General features: G+C 37.4%; 1 protein-coding gene across 1 annotated transcript in view; it reads left to right on the forward strand.

Annotated features, from left to right (window-relative positions):
- Positions 1-27,407, forward strand: part of VPS13B (vacuolar protein sorting 13 homolog B) — a 770,486-nt gene that overhangs the window by 625,614 nt on the left and 117,465 nt on the right. The window contains exons 37-39 of the mRNA XM_039218135.1: positions 1,585-1,787; positions 3,318-3,525; positions 3,809-3,993. Of these exons, the coding sequence (XP_039074066.1) occupies positions 1,585-1,787; positions 3,318-3,525; positions 3,809-3,993 (596 nt within the window). The remainder of the gene's footprint in view (positions 1-1,584; positions 1,788-3,317; positions 3,526-3,808; positions 3,994-27,407) is intronic.

Raw genomic sequence — 27,407 nt, forward strand, 5'->3', positions numbered from 1 at the left:
CATTGAATAAGATAAGCAACCTAGAAGGCCTTTGGAATTAAACATTTTGTGTATGAGGAACCAATGGAATATTCACATTAAGATTACTGTGAGATAATTGGGTATTTCACTGGAGGGCAGAATGGAGATGTATGTATTTGGGAATAAAGAGAAATGTAATTCTGACATTCCCTTAATACTCATTTGCCAGATGATTGTACTGAATCAAGCCTATATGTTCATAATACCATTTTGACAAGTTTCTCAATAATAAATTGGTATGATTCAATCAATGAATGAAACATATTTCAGCAAATGTCAGGAAGTTACGACTTGAATTCTAAACTCCATCAATGGAGATGATTTTTGATTCTTGGGTATTTGAGGGCCTGTTTCTTTCTTTTTTTTTTTTCAATTTTCTGTTTCATTTTTTCTTTAAGTGAGGTGTAGCAGTGAATCAAGAAAATTGTGTCAATGAAATGGAAGTCTTAGTGTCACAATATCATGTAAAACTTTAAGAAACTGATTTCTACCATCCTAATTTTTAACAAAAGTCTTAGCCCTGACTTATGTGAGTGTGATATCTTCCATGGAAGATTAGAAGTTCCGTGTTTTATTTCTGTAGTAGGAGCATACAACCTAAATGAAGTTTTCAAGTCTCCACAGAATTGAAAAGTCAGTGTGGGCACTGTACTTAGAAACGTGTATACTGTGGGCCTAAGGTGTTTTTTAATCTTTCATCTCTTTTAAGGATCAAATATCATTAGAAAAATAAGCCATGGGCATTACAAACGTGGTCTGGTGTAATTCAATATTCACAATGACAATTCAGAATATGAGCTCCTTGGGGGAAAGTTAACCCACCACTCTAACTTTGCATCCAAATATCTTAAAGTGTGCCGTTGGTTTTATGAAAAGGTTTTGATCTACACTTCTAGTTTAAGTTCAAAAGAAAACCTACATTTTAAAGTGTATTCTTTTTCTGGGTCTATTGACTTTGAACTATAGCATATAGTTTTTCTCATAAATCTAACCTGCCACTATCTGTTTTTAAGACTTTGTAAACTTCAAGTGGTTATGATGTGTGAAGTTTGGATTAAACTAAAATTTTTTAGAAAACACATGTTATATATTTTGATTGTTTTGAATTTTAACATGGGCCAGTCAAAAACTTGAGTGTCTAGCAAAGTAATATACTATACTCTGTTAACTGTAAGAAATCACAGAAACTTGCCCTTTCCCATCAGGGTAACAATAGACAAATGAAGCAGCTGTTCTTATTCTTAATGTAGTTGTTTTGAAAAACTTGAACAATTTAATGAAAATGTCTCTACTCATAAAACTTAAAATACTCACACATGGAAAAAGTCATAATGTTTTGGCAAATATTTCTTTGTTAGGAATGTGAATGAGGTATACCTGCTTCACAACTAGAATTCTGTATAAGTGGCATAAAAACGTGGGGGAAGGCCAACTGAAAAAGAAGACTCTGACAAAGGATGAAGGAAGGCTCTTAAAAAATATAGATAGTTCCTGCTCAAACATATTTTTTTGACAAGGGGTAATTCTAACATATTCCCCTCTCTTTTTTTTTTTTTTTTCCAGGCATAATCCTTGGGTCATCATTTCTACTCAGCATAAATGATTTTCTGCTAAAAACAAGTCTCAAAGAAAGAAATCGGATTCTGATAGGACCATGCTGTGCTACTGTGAATCTGGAATCTAAATGGTGTAAACACAGTGGCAATCCAGGCCCAGAGCAGTCCATACCAAAAATATCTATTGATTTAAGAGGAGGTTTGCTACAGGTCTGTGGAGATCGGCCACATTTTCCCCCTAAATTTTCAACTAGCTTTTGTTCATTTGTTTTGTTTTTTTGTTTTTTGTTTTTGTTTTGAAAGACAAAACACGTAAGTGGGGGAAAGGGGCAGAGGGAGAGAGAATCTTAAGCAAGCTGTGTGCAGGGCTAGATCCTAGAACTGTTCAATGATGACCTGAGCCAAAATTAAGAGTTGGACACTTAACAGACTGAGCCAACAGACTGGGCCAACCAGCTGCCCCCACCTTTGTTCATTTTTTTTAACTGTTTCACTAAATTTTGATATGGCGAGAAAGGGTATTATCAGACTGATTTCTTATTAAGCTTTTTAAAAGTTTTATTGAGATAAAATTCACATACTGTACAATTCACATAATTAAAGTGTATGATTCAGTAGTTTTCTAGTACATTCCCAAAGGTGTGTGATCATCATTACAATCCATTTTAGAACATTTTCACACACACATCCTTACAACTCTTTACCCATGAGCATTCATTCCCCATTACCCTCTAATCCCCTCTCTAGGTCTAGACAACTACTACTCCATTTTCAATCTGCATATTTTACTTCTCTAGACATTTCATTTAAATGGAATCAGACAACATGTGATCTTTTGTGACTAGTTTCTTTCACTAACATAGTGTTTTCAAGGTTCATCCGTATTGTAGCAGGTGCCAGTACTCCTTTTCTTTTAATGGACCAAATAATATTCCATTGTATGGACGTAGCACATTTTATTTATCCATTCATCAGTTGATGGACATTTAGGTCCTTTCCACTTTGGGCTATTATGAATGATGCTGCTAGGAACATTTGGGTACAAGTTTTTGTGTGGACATATGTTTTCATTTCTCTTGGATGTGTTACTAGGAGTAGAATTGCTGGCTCTTTAAACTTTTTTTCTGATTATAGACTTTTCTAATTACAAAAGAGTCATCTTGTGTCAGGCACAGTGCCATCAGTGGTATGTAAGAACATTTGTTAATCAGGTTCCTTAGATACTTCTGAGTTCAGGTGCATTGAGCACCTTCCCTCTCTCATTCTCTGATGAGTAAAAGTGCAAAGAAAGGAACCCTATAATTAAGATGTGTTTATTTAATCTCATGACAAGATGTAGGAAGCTATTCCACAAGGTTTTTATTATTATTTTATTAACATTTGGCCTAGAGGATCTTCAGTGCCTTCTCTCAGACTGCAGTAGGTATTGTTTTCTCTCTTAGCTAAGTTAACTCATAAAAATTACCTCTCATTAACATAATTTCTTTGGTAATTCAGCACTGAAAATTGATTGATATTCACACAATATATGATGTAATTGATTTCTCGTTTTTATATATTTACTCAAGTAATAGAATTTCATCCCGTAGGTCGATGACTTCTTAGAAATTATAGTTCAGTTATTGTCAATAATTAAATTGAACATAATGAATGCATTAATTCAAGTATGATTGTGCCTAATTATCCTCATGAAATGTTTGTATTTCAAAGCCACTAAAATTTTTCATATGATTTTTAAAGGTTTTCTGGGGTCAAGAACATTTGAATTGTTTAGTTCTTCTACATGAATTACTCAATGGATACCTTAACCAGGAGGGAAATTTTGCAGTGCACGTTCCTGAAGCAGTGCCACAAATGCCATCTCCTATAGAGAAGAACCAGATGTTTAAAAGTGAACAAAGTTCAGATGACCTACGGACAGGCCTATTCCAGTATATACGAGACGCTGGTAAGTACATTATGAGAGAGAGAGTTTTAACTGCACATTCACTAAGTAACACAGCAAGATCACTGGAAAAAGTACTCTAATACCTGCAGTACAAGAATAGTACATTACCATTCGTTTCTCTTAAAGGAAAATTCTTAATTTGTTCCTGTCTCAAACCACATAAAAAGATAAAAATGATCCACCAGCCTTTTTTATTCATTTATCTTCATAATTTTCTCTTTCTATGATAAATCAATATGTTCCCTTCCAAAAGTATACAATTAATTATCTTTTCATTTTACAGAACCCCTGAAAATGCCTGGTGTCTATGAAGTCTTGTTTTACAATGAAACTGAAGAAAGCCCAGGGATGATGTTATGGAGATACCCGGAACCTAGAGTGCTCACCCTTGTACGGATAACTCCCGTGCCCTTCAACACCACAGAGGATCCGGATATTAGCACAGCAGACCTTGGCGACATGCTACAGGTAGGTGATGACTATTCATTTTTAAATAAAAGCAGTGGAAAAGTACTGACTAGGTACTAGGAGAAAAGATTAGAGCATACCTATTTTTTCCATCAGTAGCATACACAATATATGTATGTATGTGTACACACACACACATATATATATATCCATATATATATATAACTATATATATAATACACATATATATATTTAATAAATTTTAGAAATTTTACAATAGGGAATAATGTAATTCAGATTTATAATACATGGCAATTTTGAGAGTTTTCAGTTCCACTCTTAGCCCTTTTGTAGGTAGGTTATGTTATATGGTCTCTAACTGTAATGGGACAGGTGTCATCCAGTTCAACACACATTTTTTAAATACCTACTATGTGGTCACACTTTTCAACATTTCTGGAACTGCTTTATGAGGTAAAATATGTCCAAAGAAGGCCAGGATGGATGACTCAGTTTTCGTCTTCATTTCCAGAGCTAGTCTTAGGCTTGAGGTAGGATCTCTAACCAGAGATCCTATTCCTTATGATTTCGTGAAAATTTGTTCATGTGAGTTCCCGGAGTTTAATATAAATGTCACTATGTATAACACTACATTATCATTCTACTCATTAATATCCTACAGATCTGAATTTCTCCAAAAATTTGTTTTCCTCTTAGTTTTCCACCTACTACTACAACCATCTACTCAGAGCAGTGAGATTGCTCTCTTTCCTGGACTCCCCAGGTCTAATTCATCAACAGGTCCTTTCAGTTCTGCCTCCAGAATATGTCCTATTCCATCTACACCCTTCTTTTTAGCGGGACAGCTGTAGTCCAGGCTACCACCTGTTTGTTCCCTGCTTTATATACACTAGCTTCCTAACTGGTCTCAATGATTCCATTCTTGACTTCCTATAATGCATTTTCCGAACAGCAGCAAAAATGATCTTTTCAAAATGTAGATCAGGTCACATCACTCTCCTAATTTAAAACCTGAGGGTGCCTTCCTCTGCTTCTTAGAACAAAACTGAACCATCTTGCTATAACCTCCAGTCTGTAAGGACCTCCAGTCTGCACCCTCTCTGACTTGGTCTCATACCAGATTCCCCATGTCTCACTGTGCTCCAGCCATACTGACCTCTTCTTTCTCTTTGAGTGTACCCCCTAGGAGTCATTTCCGTTGTTCTCTTCCCCAACGTTGTTAGCCAGGTACCAGCTCGCATGTCTTATTGTGGCTGGTTCTCTACCACTTCTTTATTCTAGATTACATTACCTTGTTTTACTTTCCTCATAGCTCTTATTGCTATTAGAATTATTGTATGCATTTATTTATTTACTCTCTCGCTACCATTAGAAAATAAGCTTCTTGTATTTCTTCATCACTTTTATCCAGCCTTTGGTACATAGAGATATTCACCAATTTTTTTAATGACTTCTCCATACTTTAACAAATAGGAGAAATCCAAGATTCATAATAGCATTTTAGCATATTAAAATTAAAAATATTATATGCTTGTTTAATTCTTGTTTAAATTCCTGATTATTATATATTGAGTCAGATGTTCATCTTCTGAATTGGTAACAATAAAATCTGTTATCGTTATGTCAAATGAACTTGAGTGTTCAGAACTATCTATTTACGAAGATGTCAACAGTCTACTTTGACTTTTCCTTGTGATGAAAATTTTTAAAATCTACTCTCTTAGCATCTCTGCTTTGATTCTTTAAATTCTTAAATTTGTTTCCCCTTCTTTTAAGATCATATTCATGATTATCTTCTCTACTATAGCAAAATCTTTCAATATTCCTATCTTATTAGCAATATCTTTGAAAACTCCTATCTTATTAGAATTGTCCAGATGTAGAACATCTTCAGTAGTTTTAACCAAAATGAAAAGACACATGTATCAAAGTTTCAGTATTATGTAAGGGCTTCTCTCTAACTGCTTTTAGGGTTCATATTTATAACTACATGTTAATACATTAACCGTTGGTGGTAGTATTTAATACAACTACTTGTATTAAATAAGACATTTGAGAGAGTCAGTACATTCACTGATGACATGTTTTTTATCTTCACACTGACAGTGGAGAGGCAAAAGAGCATTATGGTTCAGGGAATGAACTCTAGCCAGAATGCCTGTGTTCCAATTCTGATGCTGCCACTTGCACACTGTGTCACCTTCGACGAGTAACTTAATCTCTCAGCCTCAGGTTTTTTTGTTTTGCTTTTCTTCCATCAATAAAATGAGGCAATTGATAGCATGATGATTAAAGGAATTAATGTTTGAAAGACACATAGAACAATGCCTGACACATAGTGTGTGCTCTTTAATATATAAGTATGAGGACTACCAATTACTACCATGGCGATAACTGTCAGACATTTTTTCATCACACATAAGCATGGGCTAGACCAGAGAGAGTGGGGGCTGATGATCCTGCAGTCAGCTGGAGTAGTTCAGGAGATCTGGGACAGTTCCCGGTTCTAGATGGTGGACTTGTCACATAAGCAAAGCAATACATGAGGGAAGCCTGGCAGGCTATAACCAGCAAAGAGTTGGTATCAGAGAGGTCCTGCCATATTTCACATCTTGTTGGAGAGACAGGAACTGAGATGTGAGCATAGTTCAAAGACAAGGATGCTGGTCTAAGAATCAAGAGAAGGTTGACCTACTATAAGTGAATGGGAGAGTTTGGTCAGCAGTAAGAAGGAACACCCAGAATTTGATAACTGTGATGGAGGAATAAAGCAGGACTGGGAGAAGGTTGCCATGCTGCTAAGTTCCTGATCTAATCCTTATGTTCCCCTCACTAGGAGCAGAATTTGGCCAGAGGGTTGGGGTGAGCCTCATTTGTAGAAATACCTCTCAGGGTTGCAATCTTAGAACTATACAAACTATTTTGTTTCCTTGGAGCTGCTGTTGAGAACAGAAAATATGTTGCATGAATCATAGCTTTGATTCAATATGACAGCTTTTTCCCTGAGCATTTGCAGTGCCAGACCTTGGGCTTGCTCCTGAGGATACAGCTCCTCAAGTGAACACTGGAATTAATGTTATTTACCTTTCAGAGATATTGCAAGAATTAAATGAAATATTATAGCTAAAACAAATAAATGCCTTACACATAGTGAGACTTAAGCAATTGTTCATTTCTTTCCCTCCACACACTCCTCCTTCACAAGCAAATGCCTGGACCACTAAAAGAACCTTCTAAATAGAAATACAGCCTTGTCTTTCTTCCTTCATGCTATCCTACTAAGTTCTTAAAGGAACAAGTGAATTGTATTAATTCTTTGAGAAAATCTCTCAATGATCCAGTCTCCCTAGTAGACTGACCTTGAGGGCCCTGCATAACCTCTCCAGCCCCCACGCAGCTCTACCTTTCACTCCGTTACACATGATCTGCCCTCTAGTCAGACACCTATTCAGCCATTACCAAACCTGCCTGTGACAGCCCGACTTCCATACCACCCCCTCTTCATTTGAATCTCCCCTTTCTCTGCTTGAAATCCTACCCATACTTCCAAATAGCCCATATGCCTCCTACTCCTTGAAGCCTGACCTGGACACCACCTCCAAACATAGTACCCTTTCCCTCTGTACATAGTCCCCCTCCTGTGACACTCCATAGCACCACTTGTATGCTCTCTCTCACCCTTTTCTCCACATTTTAACTATGTGTTCATATCTTATCTCCTAGATTGTTGGTTTTCAATGGCAGTGATCATATCAAATTTGTCATTATGTCCCTTATAGTATCTACTGCAGTGGAGGTGTTCAATATATCAAATGGATGCATGAATGTCCATGTTCCTATTTTGTATTACTCAGAAGTTTTACATTGTTTGTCACTATTTTATGGAGCTGTTAAATGAGTTTGGGTTTTGCAAACTGAATTATGTCAAGATGCATTGTGTTATGCTTCAGTGGTATTATCTTCCGTAAACACATAGTCTAATGTCATTATGTTACATAGGCTCTTGGTGAGATCACTGAATATACTGCCAAGCCCACTGCCCCCTAGGCAGAGGCTAGTTCTTAAATATGAAGATAAGTTAATCTCTTTGGTTTTAGGCTAAAAACAGAATCAGGTTTGGTTGACTTTTTCCTTGAGGACCGTTTAGTTCATAAAAAACTGACCTTCTAGAGTTCACTTATATAGAACCCTCAGATATGTCTGTTTATATATCTCTCCATGATTGATAATGGGATTTATAAACAGGCTCCCCATATGAGTATATGGAATTTATTTTACAATTGTAATGAAAAATATGAAAAATGTGTTTATAATATTAAATGAAACTAACCATAGGTTCTGAAAAAAGAGCCTGAAATTAAAGTTCACAGAAAGCAAAAGGAGCTTATTTTGTGGTCAGTTCATAATTTTTATCATGTTAAGTTTTAAGTATTAGTAGTATACTTGGGTAACAATAAAATTACTACTTGTAGGGTAGAGTAATGCCTTCAACCTAGAAGGAATTTTGTGTCATCTTAAATGAGCTGAAATATTAGAATTTGTGGCAGCATGTTTAGCACGTTCTAAGTTTTCCTTTCCTCATCCTGTTTTGTTCACTGCCTACTTAGGATTCAATTTTGGAAATACAAGTATGCCCAGCTTGTAAAATTGTAATCCTTTTTTGAGGTAAAATTGGCAAGGGATATTTTCATTCTCACAAAGATCTGCCATGGTGCTTATTATCTTCTCTCAGTACTGCATTATTCTTGTTTCATATTTATTTTCACTTATGTGTTGCAACAAATTTTTAGGTGTCCTCATTTGGTATGTGAGAATAGGCCAAGCTAAATATCATTTTTCTTCAAAGATCTTAATAGTAAAAGCCTGAGCATTACAATTCAAGACAAACACTAAGGGGATTGGGATCACTGAAGTAATTTAAACAGATGAGAAGCAAAGTTAAAGAAGAAAAATGGAAGATAAATTTGGTATTGATTACAATGTAGATGAAAAGAAAAGATGTTAAAGCTAAAGTCAGGAATTCCTTTAATGCAAGAAACATCTAGGGTGTACATAGGATTCCTGGCATGCAAGTCAGAGGTGAAGGAAAGAAAACGTTTAAATAATTTGAGTAAAAGTTAACACAGGTTCACAAAACTTTACACTAGAAAAATTAGATACTTAGATTTAAATCTATACCTTCAGCAAATGTGAATATAATTAACAAATGCTATGATAATCATCTCTGTTGTTTGTATTTCCAACTTCATAGCATATCTCACCCGCAAATACTTAATGTCCTCTTAATATAGTGTAAGGTACTACACTGTATAGACAGTGAGTATATAAAGAGATAGCTCCGTCCCTGCTCATATAGGGTTTATAGTCTACTTGAAAATAGAGGACATAATTGCATATCCAAACACATATGATGGAATAGCTAGAGAGACCCACACATTCATATAGGAGGAATCATATAACTTGAGGAATTTGGCATCTGAAAAGTAAATGGAATTAATTGGGACAAAAAAATTAATATGTTACTAAAGCTGTGTGCTTTCATAGCACTTTCTCAGTAAAAAAGCATTTTCAAGCGTCAGAATTCAGTGCAGAATTCTCAACACGAGAAAAACATGACTAGAGTCCATAAGCGATATCTTCACAAGGATAACAGGAAGAAAAAAGACAAAAGCAAGCTGTGTCATTTGTTTATTTCTGGTGGAGAAGGAGAACAGCAAGCCAAAGAAATCAGTGCACTCACGTCCAATTCACTTTGGTTTATTCAGTTCAAAAGTCAGGGAAATTAGTTTTTAAAGTAACCCTAGTATGATTATAAAAATCAAAGTGAAGGCACATTGGAAGAATAATGAAGAAAAAAATTGCATACTTGGAAAGATGATCATTCATCTTTTACACCCAGAACTGTGCTAGGTGCTTTGCATAATAACCTCATTAAATCTCATTTTATTCTGTGAGGTGCACATTATCCCCATTTTATAACTGGGGAAACTGAAGACAAGGGAAATTTACTGGATTTCAATTCTAAAACTTAAAATGGGAGAGCCAGAATTTTATCCCAGGTCTTTCTGACTCTAAAACCCACGGTTTGGTTTTATTTTTAACCCTATTTGTAAAACATTGGGATAATAATTTTGTAGATGATACACTCTGGCGATTACAAGCTACTCTGTTGAGAAATGTGGAAAGAAAGAAAATAAAATTATCCTTTTACTTCAAACTATGAAATCGTGACTCAGACTCAAAATATGCAAAATAACCTTACATAAATAAAAGGACTCCTAGACACACAAGATGGGTTGGATATTAAGATATCTAAAGGAAGAATGTTTCCCTCAGAAGGAAAACTGGTCAGCTGTAGAAGCCTAGGAGGGTCACGGAAGCATTTGTTGGCAGAAGATCTTCTGGCAGCATCCAAGGAAATGGTGCCCAGGCGTCTGGTTCACCTGGTAGCTAAATCCCCTTTATAGAGATGAATGTATCTGCTGTCAGATCTCTGTGTCTAACATTCAAATCATCTAACCACCCAAATAACCTTCTAAAGCCTTGGCTCCAGTGCAGTCTGTCTACATAGAGAGTATCATACATTGCTCAGGCCAGCATCAATATCCAGGCTGCTTGGCAGTTACACATCTCATGGTAAATTAATAACTTGGCATCTGGTTTATATGTCAGTCTGTAGTGAACTTTGTTGCATGACTCAGCATTCCTAAGTCTAGTCAGTGCTAGGACACCATGGAAATTTTCTGAGACTGCAAGACCAATGGCCAGAGCTTGAATCATGGAGAATCCATCATGCTAAGTACCCTCTTATGGCTACCTGCCTTCCTAGCAGGCCAGTCTTTCCCAAATGACATCTCTATTGTGTATTGTCATCACAAACCTTTCTGAAGAAAATTAAACTCTAACTACCTTGAAGAGTTGTGAGAAGTAGATATACTATATTTAGAGCACCAGCATTGTGTCTTACATAAAGCCTTAGTAAATTATTATTCCAACACATAGTAAATGGTAGCTACTATCAGTATCATCATTATCATCATCATCATCTTATCAGTTGATCAAAGAACCTGGACCCTACCGTGTTAGACTAAGAAAGCCCTTTCTCAGAAAGACTGTATTCATAGCCTATTAATGTCAGAGCAGTTGTTAGGTATGCTGGCCGTGCCTGTGACTAGTGGCATGCTGTCACTGACTGGGAATGGCTTTTATAAGAGACCCTACTTTCCCAAAGCTACATGGTCAGGGCCTCCAAGGTAATATGTCAGCTCAGTCCTACAGGTTGCAGGTAGCAGAAACCCCATTATAACTGGGCTTAAAAAAAAAAGATCTAGTATCAAGATCTAGTGGGGAGTTCTAGAGGCTAAGGGCAGCTGGGCCTCTCGAAGGACAAGGCCAGGAATGGAAGGTAGGAACCCAGCAGAGTATTTATCCACTATCACTTTGCTCTCCTTCTTTTTCTGTGTTTGCCTCATTCTTCCTCTTCAACAGACTAGCTTTCCTCCTGCTTCTCAGGCCGCCTGGTAGTCTCCCCACAGTTCCCAGAGCACAATTCCGAGTCACGTTTACAAGTGCAGCATTCGGTCCAGTTCCACATTCCTGATCGACCTAGAGTGGTGTCAGGTGCTCTTGGCTCATTCAACTATGGCCACGACCAACATGACTGTGAATTAGGGGTCATCGTGAACTTTGCAGATACCCCCAAAAGGGAGCCATTCTATGTCAGACCTCTCGTACTGTTCTCGTTTTTCACCCTAGCTAGTTTGGCCACACTCATGGTCAATGCTGGCCTTACCCTGACAGCTGCTGCTTCCCAGTCTGATGGACTCTGAAGGTCTGCACAGCCTATTCTGCTCTTCCAAGAGGAAAGCCTGTTGTATATGGTCGATAGTGTTAGAGAAGAATCGCCACTGGCAGATGTCTAGAAATACAGCCTCACTAAAGAAAACCTGTACTCCTTTTTGGAATGGTTTTTCCAGCTTTTCCCTCTGCAGATATCTGGCAAAGCTGTTTTTCTGTGTACATCAAAGGCTGTCTGCCTGCATCTGGAGAAAAGCCTCATGTCACTTTTTAAATCTTCTCATTGTCCTCCCCTAGCATCCTCCCAAAATATCAATTAGGCAAGTTCCTATGTCTTACTGACACATAGGAGATATTTGCTTGTCCCCAAAATGCTTAAAGTCAGTACCTTTCTTGGTCAGTGTTTCCTCTCTAACGCAATGACTGTGGAGCACATTAGTGGCTTCACAGATTGTACTTTCCCAGTTCTAATGATGCAGGAGAGCTTCATATCTAAAATAATCTTCTATTTTTAAAATTGAGTGTACAATGTGATGTTTCATGTCTATAGGTTAGTAAGGATTTAATTGTGCTTAGTTTTCTGATAATATTTGATCTTACCTACTCACCCACAGATGGAACTAAAGTTTCATTAAAAATTGTAGTTGTGGTCATGGTCTTCTTTTTCATAATTACACGGAAAAATGTTTCACGTCAAACAGCAATATGCAGTATTATCCCATAAATTAGAAACTAGACTTTTGCTGCTTTAAACTTGACTTTACAAGCTTCCTGTAATTTTAAGGCACATGTACCTGATAGGCAAAGGTTATGATATTAGCACATGGTAACACTAAAAAAAAAAGGATCCTTCTGTGAGTTACTTGCAATCTAATATGAGGTGCCTCTTCCATGTACAGCTTTAAAAGAATAAAAGGAATTATTCTTGGGTGTTTCTTTTCAGCTATGTTGGGCGGTTCACTTATAGCTACAAATGTGTTCCCAGAATCCTGAGCCTTTTTATTTTATAAGCACCTCCTGCCACTGGCAGCTGTATTAATGTGTCCCAAAAGGCTTTGCTCCTATCCATCATCTATAGGAGGGGTGCTCAAACCCCAGCCATGAGATACATTGTTGTTGAAATGCAGAAAGAAAAAAAAAGTCTTGGGGGCTTTGGGGAAGTAAGAGGCAAAGCCAGACTCTTAGGAAATAAAGGAAAAGAAAAGTCCTGTGTACCCACTGGACACAATAATAAATGGTTTTGAATGATGGGTAACTGTGCTGGATCGACTACTAAGTGTTTTACATCCAGAAGCATTGCTTCCTTTTTTGGACAATGAGCGGGGGGGGGGGAGGGGGAATCTAAAATAGAGTACTCCCTGAGCACACTTTTAATCATTCTGTCTTTGCGCTGGTGTAAAAGTATAAAAAAAGGATCTAGGAATATATTGAAAAGAGCTCTACTTTAAAACTTTGATGTTAACTCAGTAAACACAGACACAAGGACACGGGCGAGGGCCGTGAGGACTATGAGAGCTGCAGAGACAGGGTGCTTGTTCTGCCCTCAAGGTGCTTGTAGTCCTCCAGGAGGGGTAATAAGTACACAAAATGAGGCAAGGTAGAACCGGGAAGTGCCACAAGCAGAGTTTGCATGTGACTGGAAAAACAGGAAAAGGCTTCACAGAGGAGATGGCAATTGAAGGGCTCCCTGAAGGCTGAGTAGAATTTCAGCATAAAATGAAGAGAAAGAGAATATGAAGCAAAAATCAGTCTGAGCACCCTTTCAGAATTGAGTAAGAGAAGACAGAACTCATTATCTGGGAGGTGGTGAATAATCTGGTCCGGCTAGCATAGGTTATACAAGTAAGGGGTTAGTGCAAGGGTGATAAGCTGCAGACACGGTTTTTTACTCCATGGTCCTTTCCATGGAGGGAAAACGGAAGGTAACACATTCATTGTGAACCTAGTACATACCAGGCACAGACCTTGTGCTTTTCTGTATCGTGTCCCCACAATCCTCACTGTAATGCTGCGTAGCAGGTACTATTAACTCTACTTCTCTACTATAGAGCTAAAGTAGCTCAGCTTCTGAGAAGTCATGATTTCCCTAAGAGCACAGAACAAGTAAGGAGGTAAAACCAGGACTCAAAGCTAGGTCTGTATGAATTTTATTCTTCTGCGTTGTTCTACATTGACTCCTCTTAGATGGAGTTGTGTTTGATTCGAAAAGCATTGGAGACCGATTGGCAATCGGCCTTTGGGTAAATTGATTTACTAGTCTGGGAAGGAGTAGAATGTAGAAAGAGACCAAACATAAGAAGACCTGTTAGGGGTCTCAGAGAGGAGACAAGAGAGGCTGTAAGCTGGGGCGGGGTAGGGGACAGGGTATGAGGGGAAAAAAAAGTGAATACAGGAAGCACTGTGGAGGAAAAAAGCTATGCTCTTGACAACTAATAGCAGTCAATTACTGGGAGGGAGTAAGGCAAGTCATAGAGATGACTGCTAGATTTAAGCTCAGTGGGCAGTATGATAAGACTGTTTATAAAATTTTGGAAATGAGGAGTGTGGCTTGTGCTAGGCACTATTCCTTATGCTGAGCGCCTATCCAGAGTATATCTCCTCCTGAAATCAGCTCTACAGAGGTGAGTGTTCTCCCTTTGCAACAGACAAGAAAGCTGAGAATCTGAAAAGTTAAATGAGTTGCCACTGACCTCTTCTGCCTGAAAAGTGTGTGCACATAGATTGGCCATACAGTTTCAAGGAGTTTATAGATTCCTGTAAAGTATATATGAATCCTCAAGGGAGAATCCCAACAACACTGTTGGAGCTACTGAGATCTGTGTCAATTAGGATTAGGTTCACTTATGAGAGACAGAAAATACCAAACGACAGCAACTTAAAACTGATGTTTCTTTTCCCATCGCACGTGAGAACAATCTGAAGGTAGACAGACTAGGACCGTCAGTATCTCCACAAAGTTGAGAGGGCCTGGGCAGCTTCCTGCTTGCTGCTGCTCTCTTGTCCAGAATTGTGTCACTTGGCCACTACTTTTTTTTTTTTTTTTTTAATGTTTTATTTATTTCTAGGAGAGAGAGAGAGACAGCGTGAGCAGGGGAGGGTCAGAGAGAGAGGGAGTCACAGACTGAAACAGGCTCCAGGCTCTGAGCTGGCAGTCAGCACAAAGCCCGACGCGGGGCTCAAACCCACGATCCGCGAGATCATGACCCAAGCGAAAGTCGGACGCTTAACCGACTAAGCCACCCAGGCGCCCCGTCACTTGGCCACTCCTGGTGAAAGGGGAAATTGGGACTCTGCTGAGGAAGAAAGGAAGGAGAGCTAGTGAGAGACAACAAGCATTCCCTGCAGACACCACTGATGTGACTCCCACAGGTCCCCCCTGCTGCGCTTGGCCACCCCTGGGACCCACTCCTGCTTCTCACCTGGTGGGGAAAGTCATTGTTTGGTCTGTAAGGCAGTAAGAGAACTCGCTTTCTAGTTCACTAGTGAACTGTTTGCTGAAGTAGCATTTGTAGAGAAAACTGAAAAAGCAAATGAGATGATGGATGGATGGATGGATGGATGGATGGATGGATGGATGGATGGATGGGGTGGGTAGGTAGGTAGGTAGATAGATCATAGATAGATAGATAGATAGATAGATAGATAGATAGATAGATAGATGATAGATAGATAAAGTAGGTAGGTAGGTAATTTGAAATGCTAGTATCCCTTGCCCTTCAAAAATAAGAGGTAGGGAAGGGAATCTGTCAGTAAGACATGCTTTTAAAGCAAATGGTAATACTATTGCCAGGATGTAGGGTAGTTCTATTTTTAATTGCAAACGGGAAGAATAGGGAAGTCATTATTGTCCTGTCACTTTATTTGGTGGTAGAAATTGTATTCGTCTATTTCTCTTTTCCTATTAAATACTCTTGTATTAAAAGGTGAGGGGAAGCATTTATTTCTGGAAATGAAGAACTGTGCTGAGCAATGTGTTTAATGTGTACTTCTCAGTATGAAAAATGTTTGGGATGTAAAAAAAAAATGAAAGGATAGTAAATATGAATTCATGGTCTATAATCATCTTTTTATGAATTATTCTTCCCCAGTAAAAGTATCTTCACCCTATGAAGGTAACAATAAAACCCATTATTCATTAGGTATAAATTATTTCTTGAAAGCTGCAGTGTTGAAGAGAAAAACAAAATACAGACAGAGAAAAATAAAGTGCAAAGAGGTAATATAGCGCATTTGTTAAGAACAAAGATTCTTGAGGGGCATTTAGACATCTGATTAGACATCTGATTTAAGCATTTAGATGTCTCAGTCAGTTAGACATCTGATTTTGGCTCACGTCATGATCTCCTGGTTTGAGTTCCAGCCCTACATCAGGCTCTCTGCTATCAGTGTAGAGCCCGCTTCGTGTCCTCTTCCCCCCCCCACCCCTCCCACTCACACACTCTCTCACTCTCTATCTCCCCCCGCCCCGTCAAAAATAAATAAACTTTTTAAAAATTTTTTTTAAAAAGCACAAAGATTCTGGAACCAAAGTAGCTGAGTCCAGATTCAAGGTCTGCTGAGTGACCCTTGGGCAAGATTCTTAACTTCTCTGTATCTCAGCTTCCTTATGTGCAAATTAGGCATAATAATAGCCCATACTTCTGAGTTGCTAGGAGGAATAAATGCTTGCTAGAAGTAAAAAGCACTTAGGTCAGTGACTAGCACAAAGTGCCAGCAATTATTACTTTCCTCTCAGGGCTTACCATCTCCAGGTGCCAATTTGACTCTTACTCTGCCCTAGATTTTGAACGTTGGAGAAAAACTGAATTTTTATCACACACTACAAACTCTTTATCCCTTTACCCATCCTTTTCATAAGGACATTAGCCTGAAAAATTCATTTTTGTCATACGTATTCAACTATGCATGCCTTCTATTTTTTTACTCATAGTTAGGAAAAAAGAAATTAAATTTAAGAACCTTACATGTTTTGTAGCAACCTCTTCAGATACTGCATCAAAGTTAAGAATCTTGGTTCTCTTATGCTGTTAGCCCTCTTTATTAATGTTTATTTATTTATTTATTTTTGAGAGAGTAAGCGAGCACAAGTGGGGGAGGAGCATAGAGAGAGAGGGAGACACAGATTCCGAAGCAGGCTCCATCCAGGTTCTGAGCTGTCGCCACAGAGCCTGATACGGGGCTCAAACCCACCAACCATGAGATCATGACCCGAGATGCCTAACCAACTGAGCCACTGAGGGGCCCCAGCACTTTTTTTTTTTTTTAGCAGCTTTGCTGAGATATAATTCACACCCCATTCAATTCACCCATGTAATGGGTATCATTCACTGGTTCTTAGTCTATTCAGACTTGTGCAATCATCACCACAGTCAGTTTCCAAACATTCTCATCATCACAAAAGGAAACCTAGTGCTATCACCCTCCAGTCTTCTCACCCCCCAGCCCTAAACAACCACTAATTTACTTTCTGTTTCTACATATTTATATATTCTGGACATTTCATATGAATGAAATCATAGCATTTGTGGTCTTTTGTGATTGGCTTTTCTGTCATTTAGCATAATGTTTTCACAATTCACCCATGTTGTATCATGGATCAGTATTTCATTCCTTTTTGTTTACAATACTCCATTGTATGGGTATACCACATTTTAGTTACCAGTCATCAGTTGAAGGACATTTGAATGTTAGCACTTTGTGACTCCTTTCCCCCTTTACTTAGCCTCTCTTCTGTCCTACAAACTTGGGCCAAAGGTGATGATGAGGATTAATAATATTTACAAGGTGTTCTTACAAGCATCTTTCAAAGAATGTCCAAGCTTAATGAAACAAATGTGTCAACTATCACACAGTTTTATACAGTAAGTGTTACTAGAAGTGCAGAGAAAGAAGTTAATATAGTAGTTGATGACCTTGAAAAGTAGGTTTAAAGCCAGATAGTAGAGGATTTTAATGCTATGCTGAGACACTTGGGTTTTATCTCATAAGCACTTTATTCTGTGGGAGTAGTCATTAAGGTTATTGAGCTGAGTAACGACCATGTCTGATTACAAAGGGAAAGATGAATTAGAGACTAGAGGTTGGGCTGCCTGGAGACCTATTCAGAGCACAGTCACTCGGCAGTAGGGAGAATGATGGTTGGGATGGGAAGGAGGAAATGCATGTAAGAGAGAAACATCTGGAGGTAGAATAAATAGATTTCAATGTCTGGGTGCAGATGATAATAGGAGAGGAAAATTAAATGACTCTAGCCCAAGTTACTGGTTACATGGAATACTATTAACGAGGCCTGGAAATGTCAGAGAAGAAATGGGGTAGTCAGGATTGTGGAAAAGATACTAAGTTCTGCAGTGAACACTTATAATTTAAGATTTTAGAGGACTAATTATGATGAAATGCCTACCACAAGTTTGGGAATGCAGGAAGCCAATTCAGAAATGAATCAGGTTTAAGAAATTAAACCATTTAAGAAATGGTTTGGCAAATCATCCTCATAGAAGTAAAAATTAAAGCCATGAAAGTAAGATAGGGAGAAGTCACACTCAGAGACTCTAAATGAAGACCTTGAAGATAAGAGAACTGAAAATGGAACCATGAGAAATCTCACTATGTCTAATAAATAAATAGTAGGTTAGAAACTGTGGTGGCTTAAATAGTGTCCCCCAAAATTCATTTCTACCCAGAACCTCTGAATGTGACTTTATTTGGAAATCGGGGTTTTGCAATTGCAATTAAGTTACGATGAAATCATACTACATTAGAGTGGGCCATAATCCAATGATTGTATCCTTATAAGAAGAGGGAAATTAGGACAGAGGCAAATATACATAAGAGAGAAGGCCATGTGAAGACAGAGGAGGCAGAAGTTGACCCGACAGAGCCAACCAAAGAATACCAAGAATTGCCAGGAGCCACCAGGAACTGGGAACAGGCAAGGAAGGATTCTTCCCTAGAGCCTTCAGTGGACCCTGGCCCTGCTGACACTTTGATTTTGAACTTATAGCCTCCAGAACTGTGAGAGAATAAATTTCTGTTGGTTTAAGCCAGCAAGTTTGTGGTAATTTGATATGGAAACTTCAGGATACTAATACAGAAATCAGCAAAGAAGCAGTCAGAGAGGAAGGCCTGGGAGACAACAGTGTCAGTTTAAAGGCATAGTGAAAAGTTTAAGAAGCACGGGGGACTCCGCAGTATCATGACTACCAACAGAGTATAGTGTAGCCTGGAAAAAAAAAAAAAAAAAGAAAGCTGTGAATTTGACAGCTTGAGGGTCACTGCTGACTTGGAGAGAAGTTTTAGTCACCAAGGCACCATAGAAGAGCCATTTCCCTACAATAATCCATCTCCTTCTTGGGATCTGTGCTTGGATCACATTGGGTTTAATTGTTTGACATTTTCACTGGACTATAAGTTCTGTGAGAATAGGGCCCTGTTCCTCATTCATCAGTGTTTCGTGGCCACCTAGACTGGAATGTAGTAGTTGCTCAGTATTTGTGGGGAAGGAATTGAAGGATGGAGAAAAGAAGCTAGGAATTAGAAAAGAAGTTATTAATTTAGTTTATGCTTGATCAATGACATTACTGGTAGGAGGTCTTCTAAGTAGAGAGTTGAGTGATGGGTTAATTTTTTAGAGATAGAAGAAATTAGAGACGAAATGTCAGTTCTTTAAGAAAGGTCATGAGATAACAAATCGCAAGGCCTGAGTGAAGTTTTGGTTGATATCCATATTCTCTATATATTAGCTAACAAACTTTGATAAGCAGTAGTATGCCAAGAGCAATATACGCGCGCGTGTGTGTATGTATGTTGGGAAAAGACCATAAAGTTTCAGTATGGGAAGAGGTAATTTTTTAACTCCCTCTCCCTCATTTATTGTTTTCCTATTTAGTGCCGTCCACAGTGCTAAGAGCACTATATGATAATCTCATTTAATCTTCACAATGCTATAAACTGTTATCATTCACATTTTACAAATGAGGAAACTAGGGCTCAAAAATATCACATAACTTTTCCAAGGGCATACCACTACTGAATAGCAAAGGCACGATTCTTTCTCAGGATTTCTGATTCTAGAATCCACATTCTTAACTACAGGGATGGATCTATACTTGTAGACTGATGGAAAACGTCGATGATGTCATATTGAATTTGAAGTACTTCAGGGGATCTTCTTGAAGATGTCCTTTGTGAAACACATTTTTACACATGATGAGTGTATCTTAAATTTTGTTTGTCTGTGGGATGGTCAAAGCAGCAGCTTCCCCTAAGCACAGACTTTTTGGAAAGACCTCTTGTTCTCCATTCAGATTTTATACTCTATAATGCATTTTTATTAGTTTTACTATTATAAGAGAATTCTATGTCATTACCCATACTATTTGTTAATGGGAGAGATGCTCTTGTATTTTATAAGGTCAAACTAAGCGAAAGCGTGTGTCACTTTCACCATCTCAGTGTCACAATGTTTTTGAAAGCCTAGACTTATGGCAATAAGTAACTGCAGATGGCAACCATTTTTTCACTGCTTTATCAGCCACATAGTGGTGAATCACTGAGTAGAGATGCCCACAATACTGCCAAGAGCAGTTAAATAATATGTTGGTTTTAGGTGTGTATTGGAAGGAATTTTGTTAAGTATACTATGTTTTCTTGTTAAGTTCATTTGTATAGTGGACTGGAATGGTTTGCTTACCTGTTATACAAGAGCAACTCCCTTCAAACTATCTCAAGGAAATAATACTTACCAGAGGGCATTTTCAGTGAAGAGAGATGGCTGACATGGTTCTTTGCTTCTGTGAGTGTCGCCATATGTAAGCTGAACTAGGATTCTCAAAGACTCCTTTTCACCACAGCCAGCTTCTTTAACACAACTCTCCAACTTCATTTTACTGCAGTGATCTTGCAATGTACATACAGTGCATTCAGTTTTATATTTGTTGATTGAAAAATAATTAGCCCTAGAAAAATATTTGCTACATAAGCTAATTTTGAACCATTCTTTGAAAATAGGCCATAATTCTATTAATCTTACCCATATTTTTACTCTTTATTATGACATCTTTTTTTTTTCTCTGTCAGGAGAAATTGATTTCAAACATTGACCAGTAACTTCTTCTCTTTAGTTAATCACAGTATATCTCTCTAAAAGAGTAAGCTTTCAAAGTTTCTTCCTATTTCATTACAAGTTTATCTTAAAAGATAAGCACTCGAATTAGTGCTTTCTTAATCTTTTTTAAAAACACTCTAATAAGCTGATTAAGAAAATTCAAAGCCGAACTTTGATGTAAGATACTCCTAGTGATTGCTATAATATATTTAGTATATTAGTATATGCAGAATTAAAAATGGTCTTGAAGAATCTACTTTCTGACAGCTTATCCTATTGTAGATTAGGCTCCATCTAGACATACAACCCTACATTTGTTACCAAGCAATACTTTGGTCTCTTTAAAATTTATATACAGTGTTGAAACTTCAGTAATTATTTTATCATGATTATAAAAAAGACCCTCTTAAATACCATCACATTAATATAGTCAACATAGACCAATAAAATAACTAAATCACTAATACCAGTGGTAAGGCAAAGAACCTAGTTGATCAAGAAATTATTTAAGTACACATTCTGAGTATGCTAAAATGTATCATTTGATAGTATCATTGATGGCACCTTTTTTATTGTGGTATAATTAAAATAAAGCATTATATTAGTTTCAGGTATATAACATAATGATTTGATAGCTGTGTATATTACCAAATGATCACCATAAACCTAGTTAACATCCATCACCATACATAATTCAAACAAAATTTGTGTGTGTGATGAAAACTTTTAAGATATACTCTCTTAGCAACTTTCAAGTATGCAACACAGTATTAACTATAGTCACCATGCTGCACATGACATCCCCATGACTTATTTTATAACTGGAAATTTGTACCTTTTAACCCTTCGCTCATTTTGCCCACCCGCATCCTTGCCTTTGACGACCACCAGTCTGTTCTGTCTATGAACTTGGTTTTATGGTTTGCTTCTTTGTTTGTTTTTAGATTCTACATGTAAGTGAGATCATACAGTATTTGTCTTTCTTTGACTTACTTCACATAGCATAATGCCTTCAAAGTATATCTATGTTGTGACAAATGACAAGATTTCATTCTCTTTTATGGCTGAGTAATTTTCCATTGTGTATGTATCCCATATTTTCTTTATTCATCTATCAATGGATACTCAGGTTGTTTCTGTATCTTAGCCATTGTAAAAAACGCTGCAGTGAACCTAAGGGTGCATAATTCTTTTCAAGTTAGTGTTTACATTTTCTTCAAATACCCAGTAGTGAAATTACTGGATCATATGGTAATTCAATTATTTTTAAGAACCTGGCTGCTGTTTTCCATAGTGGCTACATCAATTTATAATCCCAACAAAAATGCATAAAGGGTTCCCTTTTTTCCATATCCCCAACAATACGTGCAGTTTCTTTAGTAATTGCCATACTAACAAGTATGAGATGATACCTCACTGTGGTTTTGATTTGCATTTCCCTGATGATCTGTGATGTCAAGTATCTTTTCTTATGCCTGTTGCCCATCTGTATGCCTTCTTTGGAAACATGTCTATTCAGCTCTTCTGCCCTTTTGTATTTTTTAAAAATTTTTTTTAAATTTATTTCTGAGAGAGAGAGACAGCATGAGCAGGGGAGGGTCAGAGAGAGTGGGAGACACAGAATCCAAAGCAAGCTCCAGACTCTGAGCTAGCCATCAGCACAGAACCCACAAACCGTAAGATCATGACCCGAGCCAAAGTCAGATGCCCAACTGACTGAGCCACACAGACGCCCCACTTCTGCCCTTTTTTAATTGGATTGTTTGTTTTTGTGTTTATGAGCCTCTAGTAATTCTTTTTATATTGTAGATATTAGCCCCTTAGTAGATATATGATTTGCAAGTTTTTCTCCTGTGATGGCACTTTCCTTAGCTCTCTTTTTTCTCCCTTCTCCCTTTTAGTGTTGGTTGGTTTGAATCAGGATCCCACTGAGGTCCACACATTGTGTTTGATTATTATGGCTCTTACATATATAACAGTTCCTCCCCTTTTTTTTTCTCCCCTATGTCATTTATTTGTTGAAGAAATTGGATCATTTGACCTATAGAATTTTCTGCATTTTGGATTTTGACTCACAGTTTATAATACTCTTTAATATTTTGTTTTCTGTGTATTTCTGTAATCTAAATAGTTGCTATGATGGCTTGATTAGAGTTCAGCTTTTTTTTTCTTTCTTTTTTTTTTGGAAAGAATACTTCCCAGGGGACACAATATTCTCACTGTTGCATCACAACCAAAGGCACATGATGTCTGCTTATTTCACTTCTAATGATGTTAAAATTGATCAGATGATATGTTGGATCCATCATTATCAAGTCTCACCCATCAACCTTTTACATATTGATTTTCCCATAGTTTGTCAGCAGTTTCCCCAGCCCACAGAAATTAAATTCACTGATTCATTCTTCACTAAGAGAAAAGAAGCAGCTTGCTTGCATTTATTGGGCAATTTCTATGTGCCACAAATTTTGCTGGGCAGTTTATCTGCATTCTTTCAGTTGCTCTTCCCAGTATGCATTCCATATTGTCATTCTAGTTTAATAGGTAAAGAAACTATTAATAGAATTTACTCAAGGTCATATAGCTAGTAAGTGAACACAGTTTTGCTAGTGAGTTGGTTTTATCAAACATTAACCTAGAAAATAGTAATTCTCATTTATATGTGGAAGTAGATAAGATAGAGTAAAGCTGAAAACCATACTTAATGAGAATGACAACATCTATAGCATTTGTATTACTATCAATAAAGGGGTGTTAATGTCATATAAGCTAAGTACATCCCATGTCCCAGTTCTATACCATTGGAGCCCAGCAAATAATTTATCTCAGGCTTAAATATCCCTTTAATGGACTAAACATATATGGTAGTTCATTTTATGAAAAGCCATGAAGCCTGCCAAATAACATTTTTATAAAATGAAAACTATATCATAAAGCGTTTTCTAATAGTGAGGCATGTTAAGCATTCCAGTGTTGATGAGAGAAATCTCAAAATCTTTTCTACATGTCTTTAAACATCATTTGTCTTCACGGTTTGGGGTTTGTGTCCAGAGCAGCAAGTTGATGTCTATATGACCTCCCAAAGTCCTTTGCAATCCTCTGATTCTCACACTGATGAATTCAAACAGGAAAGCATTATTGGGCCAAAACTCGGAGTATCTTCAGAGCCAGAATGTAGGAAAAGTTACAAAATACAGATGTCTGTCAGGGATGAGGTCCAAAGGGAGAAGCAGGCCAGAAGTTAGAAATAGATATGTTTTTGTACAAAAAAAAAAAAGTTTTGAATTTGGCCTTTAGCCAGAGGAATTTTTTTAATACTTAGATCAAACTATTAAGCTATACTATTCAGTTGAGATCCAGTAAAGTTCTGGGGTTGAGGATATATAGTTGAAAAAAAAAAAATCATAGTTCATTACATTTAAAGCAAACTCAGACCAACTCTCAGTTCCTTAGACCTGTGCCAGATTGTACCTCTTAGAGAATCTATAATCCTATATTCTTCTGTCATGGGCAAAATCATTCTGATATTCTTTGGAATTGTCAGTTTTTGCGTATCAAGAATTATAAATGAACATCAGAGCCTTTAAATATTGTATAATCATGGAAGATATGGCAAAAATGTTTATGCTTTTTAATCCTAAAACTAATCCATTCTTTTTTTGTGGAAAATTCTCTAAAATTAATACCATCTACTTTATTATTCTAACGTTTATTTTTGAGAGAGAGAGGGAGAGACACGGAGCACAAGCAGGGGAGGGGTAGAGAAAGAGGGAGACACAGAACTCAAAGCAGGCTCCAGGCTCTGAGCTGTCAACACAAAGCCCAATGTGAGGCTCAGACTCACAGACTACAAGATCATAATCTCAGCTGAAGTCGGGTGCTTAACCGACTGAGCCACCCAGGTACCCCAATACCATCTATTTTAAGTGCTTACTAAATTTTTAAGAATTGCTTATATTAGGGAATATAAAAGAATTTGTTCTTTGTGGGTTGTTGTTTTTTTTTTTTTAACTTTTTCAAGAGTGACATGTTCCAAGAATACTTTTTTTCCCTTGGGCAGCAGGGTCAGGGGAAGAAGATCACAGTGGGGAACACCCACGAAGGTGCTGACCATTCCCTGTGAATATAAAAGTTGACCTACGGACACAACTATTTGTTGGGTCTTTTTTTTGTTTTTACCCCTGTTCATATTGTTATTTATCTGTTACATTTTTTCCCCACGAATCCTAAAGAAAAGTTTGCCACAGAAAGCCTGTGATGTACCCCGAAACAGCAAATTAGGTGTCTGTGGCTTTTATTCTAGTCTATGTTGTGTTATGAATTGAACTAAATCATCAAAAAAGCATTCCCAAAACTCATCTTTTCCACATTACATTCTTTTTACATGATGATTCGCTTAACAGGACATAGGTCACCACCAAATAATGGTGGTCAGTACAGCCAGAAATTCTATCTGCAGATTTATGAAGAAAGAGCCAGTCATTCTAGACCAGGAAACTTGCCTCTCTGTAGATTTTCTAAGAGGTGATTTTGCAAGACTTAGAAAATTAGAGGTATCTATGAGAGCCTCCTTTGTTCCCTTAGCCACCTGAAACCTGAAAACAAGCCAAGTGGTCTGATATGTTTCATTGATATGTAAATAGACATATTTTCTAACACCCTGTGGCTCTTCTTAATGGCAAATCAGAGAAGTATAAGGTTAAGAGTGATTGGCACTAAACTACTGTAGTCATTATTTCAGGCAAATCTGACATGACAGGTAATAGGAAAAGAATCACGGTTAGTTTCAGAAACATTCATGTTTTCTTGTAAGGATATACATCATAGATATGCCTGATAACTTTTCTTTTGCATTCTACTTTGGAGCTCTATGTTGAGGCAGTCATTTGCGAATATAATTGTCTTAGGAAACTATATAGTCTACTCGTGTTTGCTTTATCAGATTTGAACATATAATTTCAAATTCCAAGTGCTTTTATGTGTTGTGAACAAAATTAGGTACCAAATAACAAAAAAATTAATGCTTCCTTATTTTCAAGTTTGCATTCAAATACATGTGATTGATTTTTCAAAATAGATACTCCACAATGGACAATTACCTTGTCCTTTTTTGTCATTTGGATTTTATGTATATCTGAAATATAACAGTTCATGTTTAATTTAACGGTATGAATTTTGCATTCATTTATAATGTAATATTTCCAAGGTAGGAAATGCCTTAAATAGAATCTTGAAAAGATAAAACACATCTTGTATATTTATGAATTTGTTATTTTTCTTTTTTTTTTTTTTAATGTTTTATTTATTTCTAGGAGAGAGAGAGACAGCGTGAGCAGGGGAGGATCAGAGAAAGAGAGGGAGTCACAGACTGAAACAGGCTCCAGGCTCTGAGCTGGCAGTCAGCACAGAGCCCGAAGTGGGGCTCGAACCCATGAACCGCGAGATCATGACCTAAGTGAAAGTTGGACGCTTAACCGACTAAGCCACCCAGGCGCCCCGAATTTGTTATTTTTCTGTGTTCATTTCTTGACCCTTCTTTCAGGAAGCCTTCCCTGATGTTTTCTGTCTCCGTGCAGGCAGGGAACATTGCCCGTTTTTAGAATACCCATATTACCCTGGGCCTATTTATATTACTGATTCCCTCCTTAACTTAGGGCATCTTGAGGGCAGAGTTTTTATGATATTTATCTTTGATCTCTAATGCCTGTCATAGTACCAAGTGGGTATTGACTGTGACTGAGTGAAAGCCTTAAAAAAATAGAATAAGGTTAGCTTAACGCACTTGAGACTGTCTCCTCAAACTATCTGCCAAAGTAAGGCCTTGCCTGCAAGCAGTGTAGTCTGGGTTTTACATACTATTAACATGATCTGTTCGTGGCATGATCTGTGGAGCCTACTCACAGAGCAAGCTGAAGACAAAGAGACCCTTGCAATATTTCTGGTAGAATTTTGAACAAAGAGAGTAGCAGCTGGGATTATGTGCTTATTCTACACAGGTTTCCTTTGAGGAAAGGCAGGAAGTTATAAAGGCACCCAAGCTGGAATTTGGTGCAAGTATGCATAGATGACTACAACACAAAATACTATTACTAAATGTCATAAAAAGACTTTAAGCTATGTATGTTTTGGGAGTTCAGAAGAGAGATCACTTTTATTTGGATAAGTAGAAAAGGGTGTTTTGATTTGTTGTTTTCATGGGAGGAGGTGAAGAGAATAGTTTTGAAAGATGGAGGAGATTTCAGGTAGCATTGATGGAGGTAAATTGATGACAGCTAAAGGCATATGTAATGTAAAATTAGGAGTTTAGTCTGGGAAGATAGGGAGGGGCCAGAATTTGCACATAATTCCTTAGGAATGTTCATGGAATTTGCACACAGTATCATTTTTATCTCACTGAGATTTATTCCCCTAGAACACTTATCCAGAATGTCAGAGGTCAACCAAGGTTACTATTTGGAAAACTACACAGTACAGTCTGCCCCTTACTCAGGAACTGATTTGGCAGGCTTAGTTTCTTTAATTTTTTTATAATTTTCTTCCTTCCTGTTAT

This window comes from Hyaena hyaena, unplaced genomic scaffold (assembly GCF_003009895.1).
Source record: "Hyaena hyaena isolate Hyena2069 unplaced genomic scaffold, ASM300989v1 scaffold_737, whole genome shotgun sequence".
In the NCBI taxonomy this organism is placed as follows: Eukaryota; Metazoa; Chordata; class Mammalia; order Carnivora; family Hyaenidae; genus Hyaena; species Hyaena hyaena.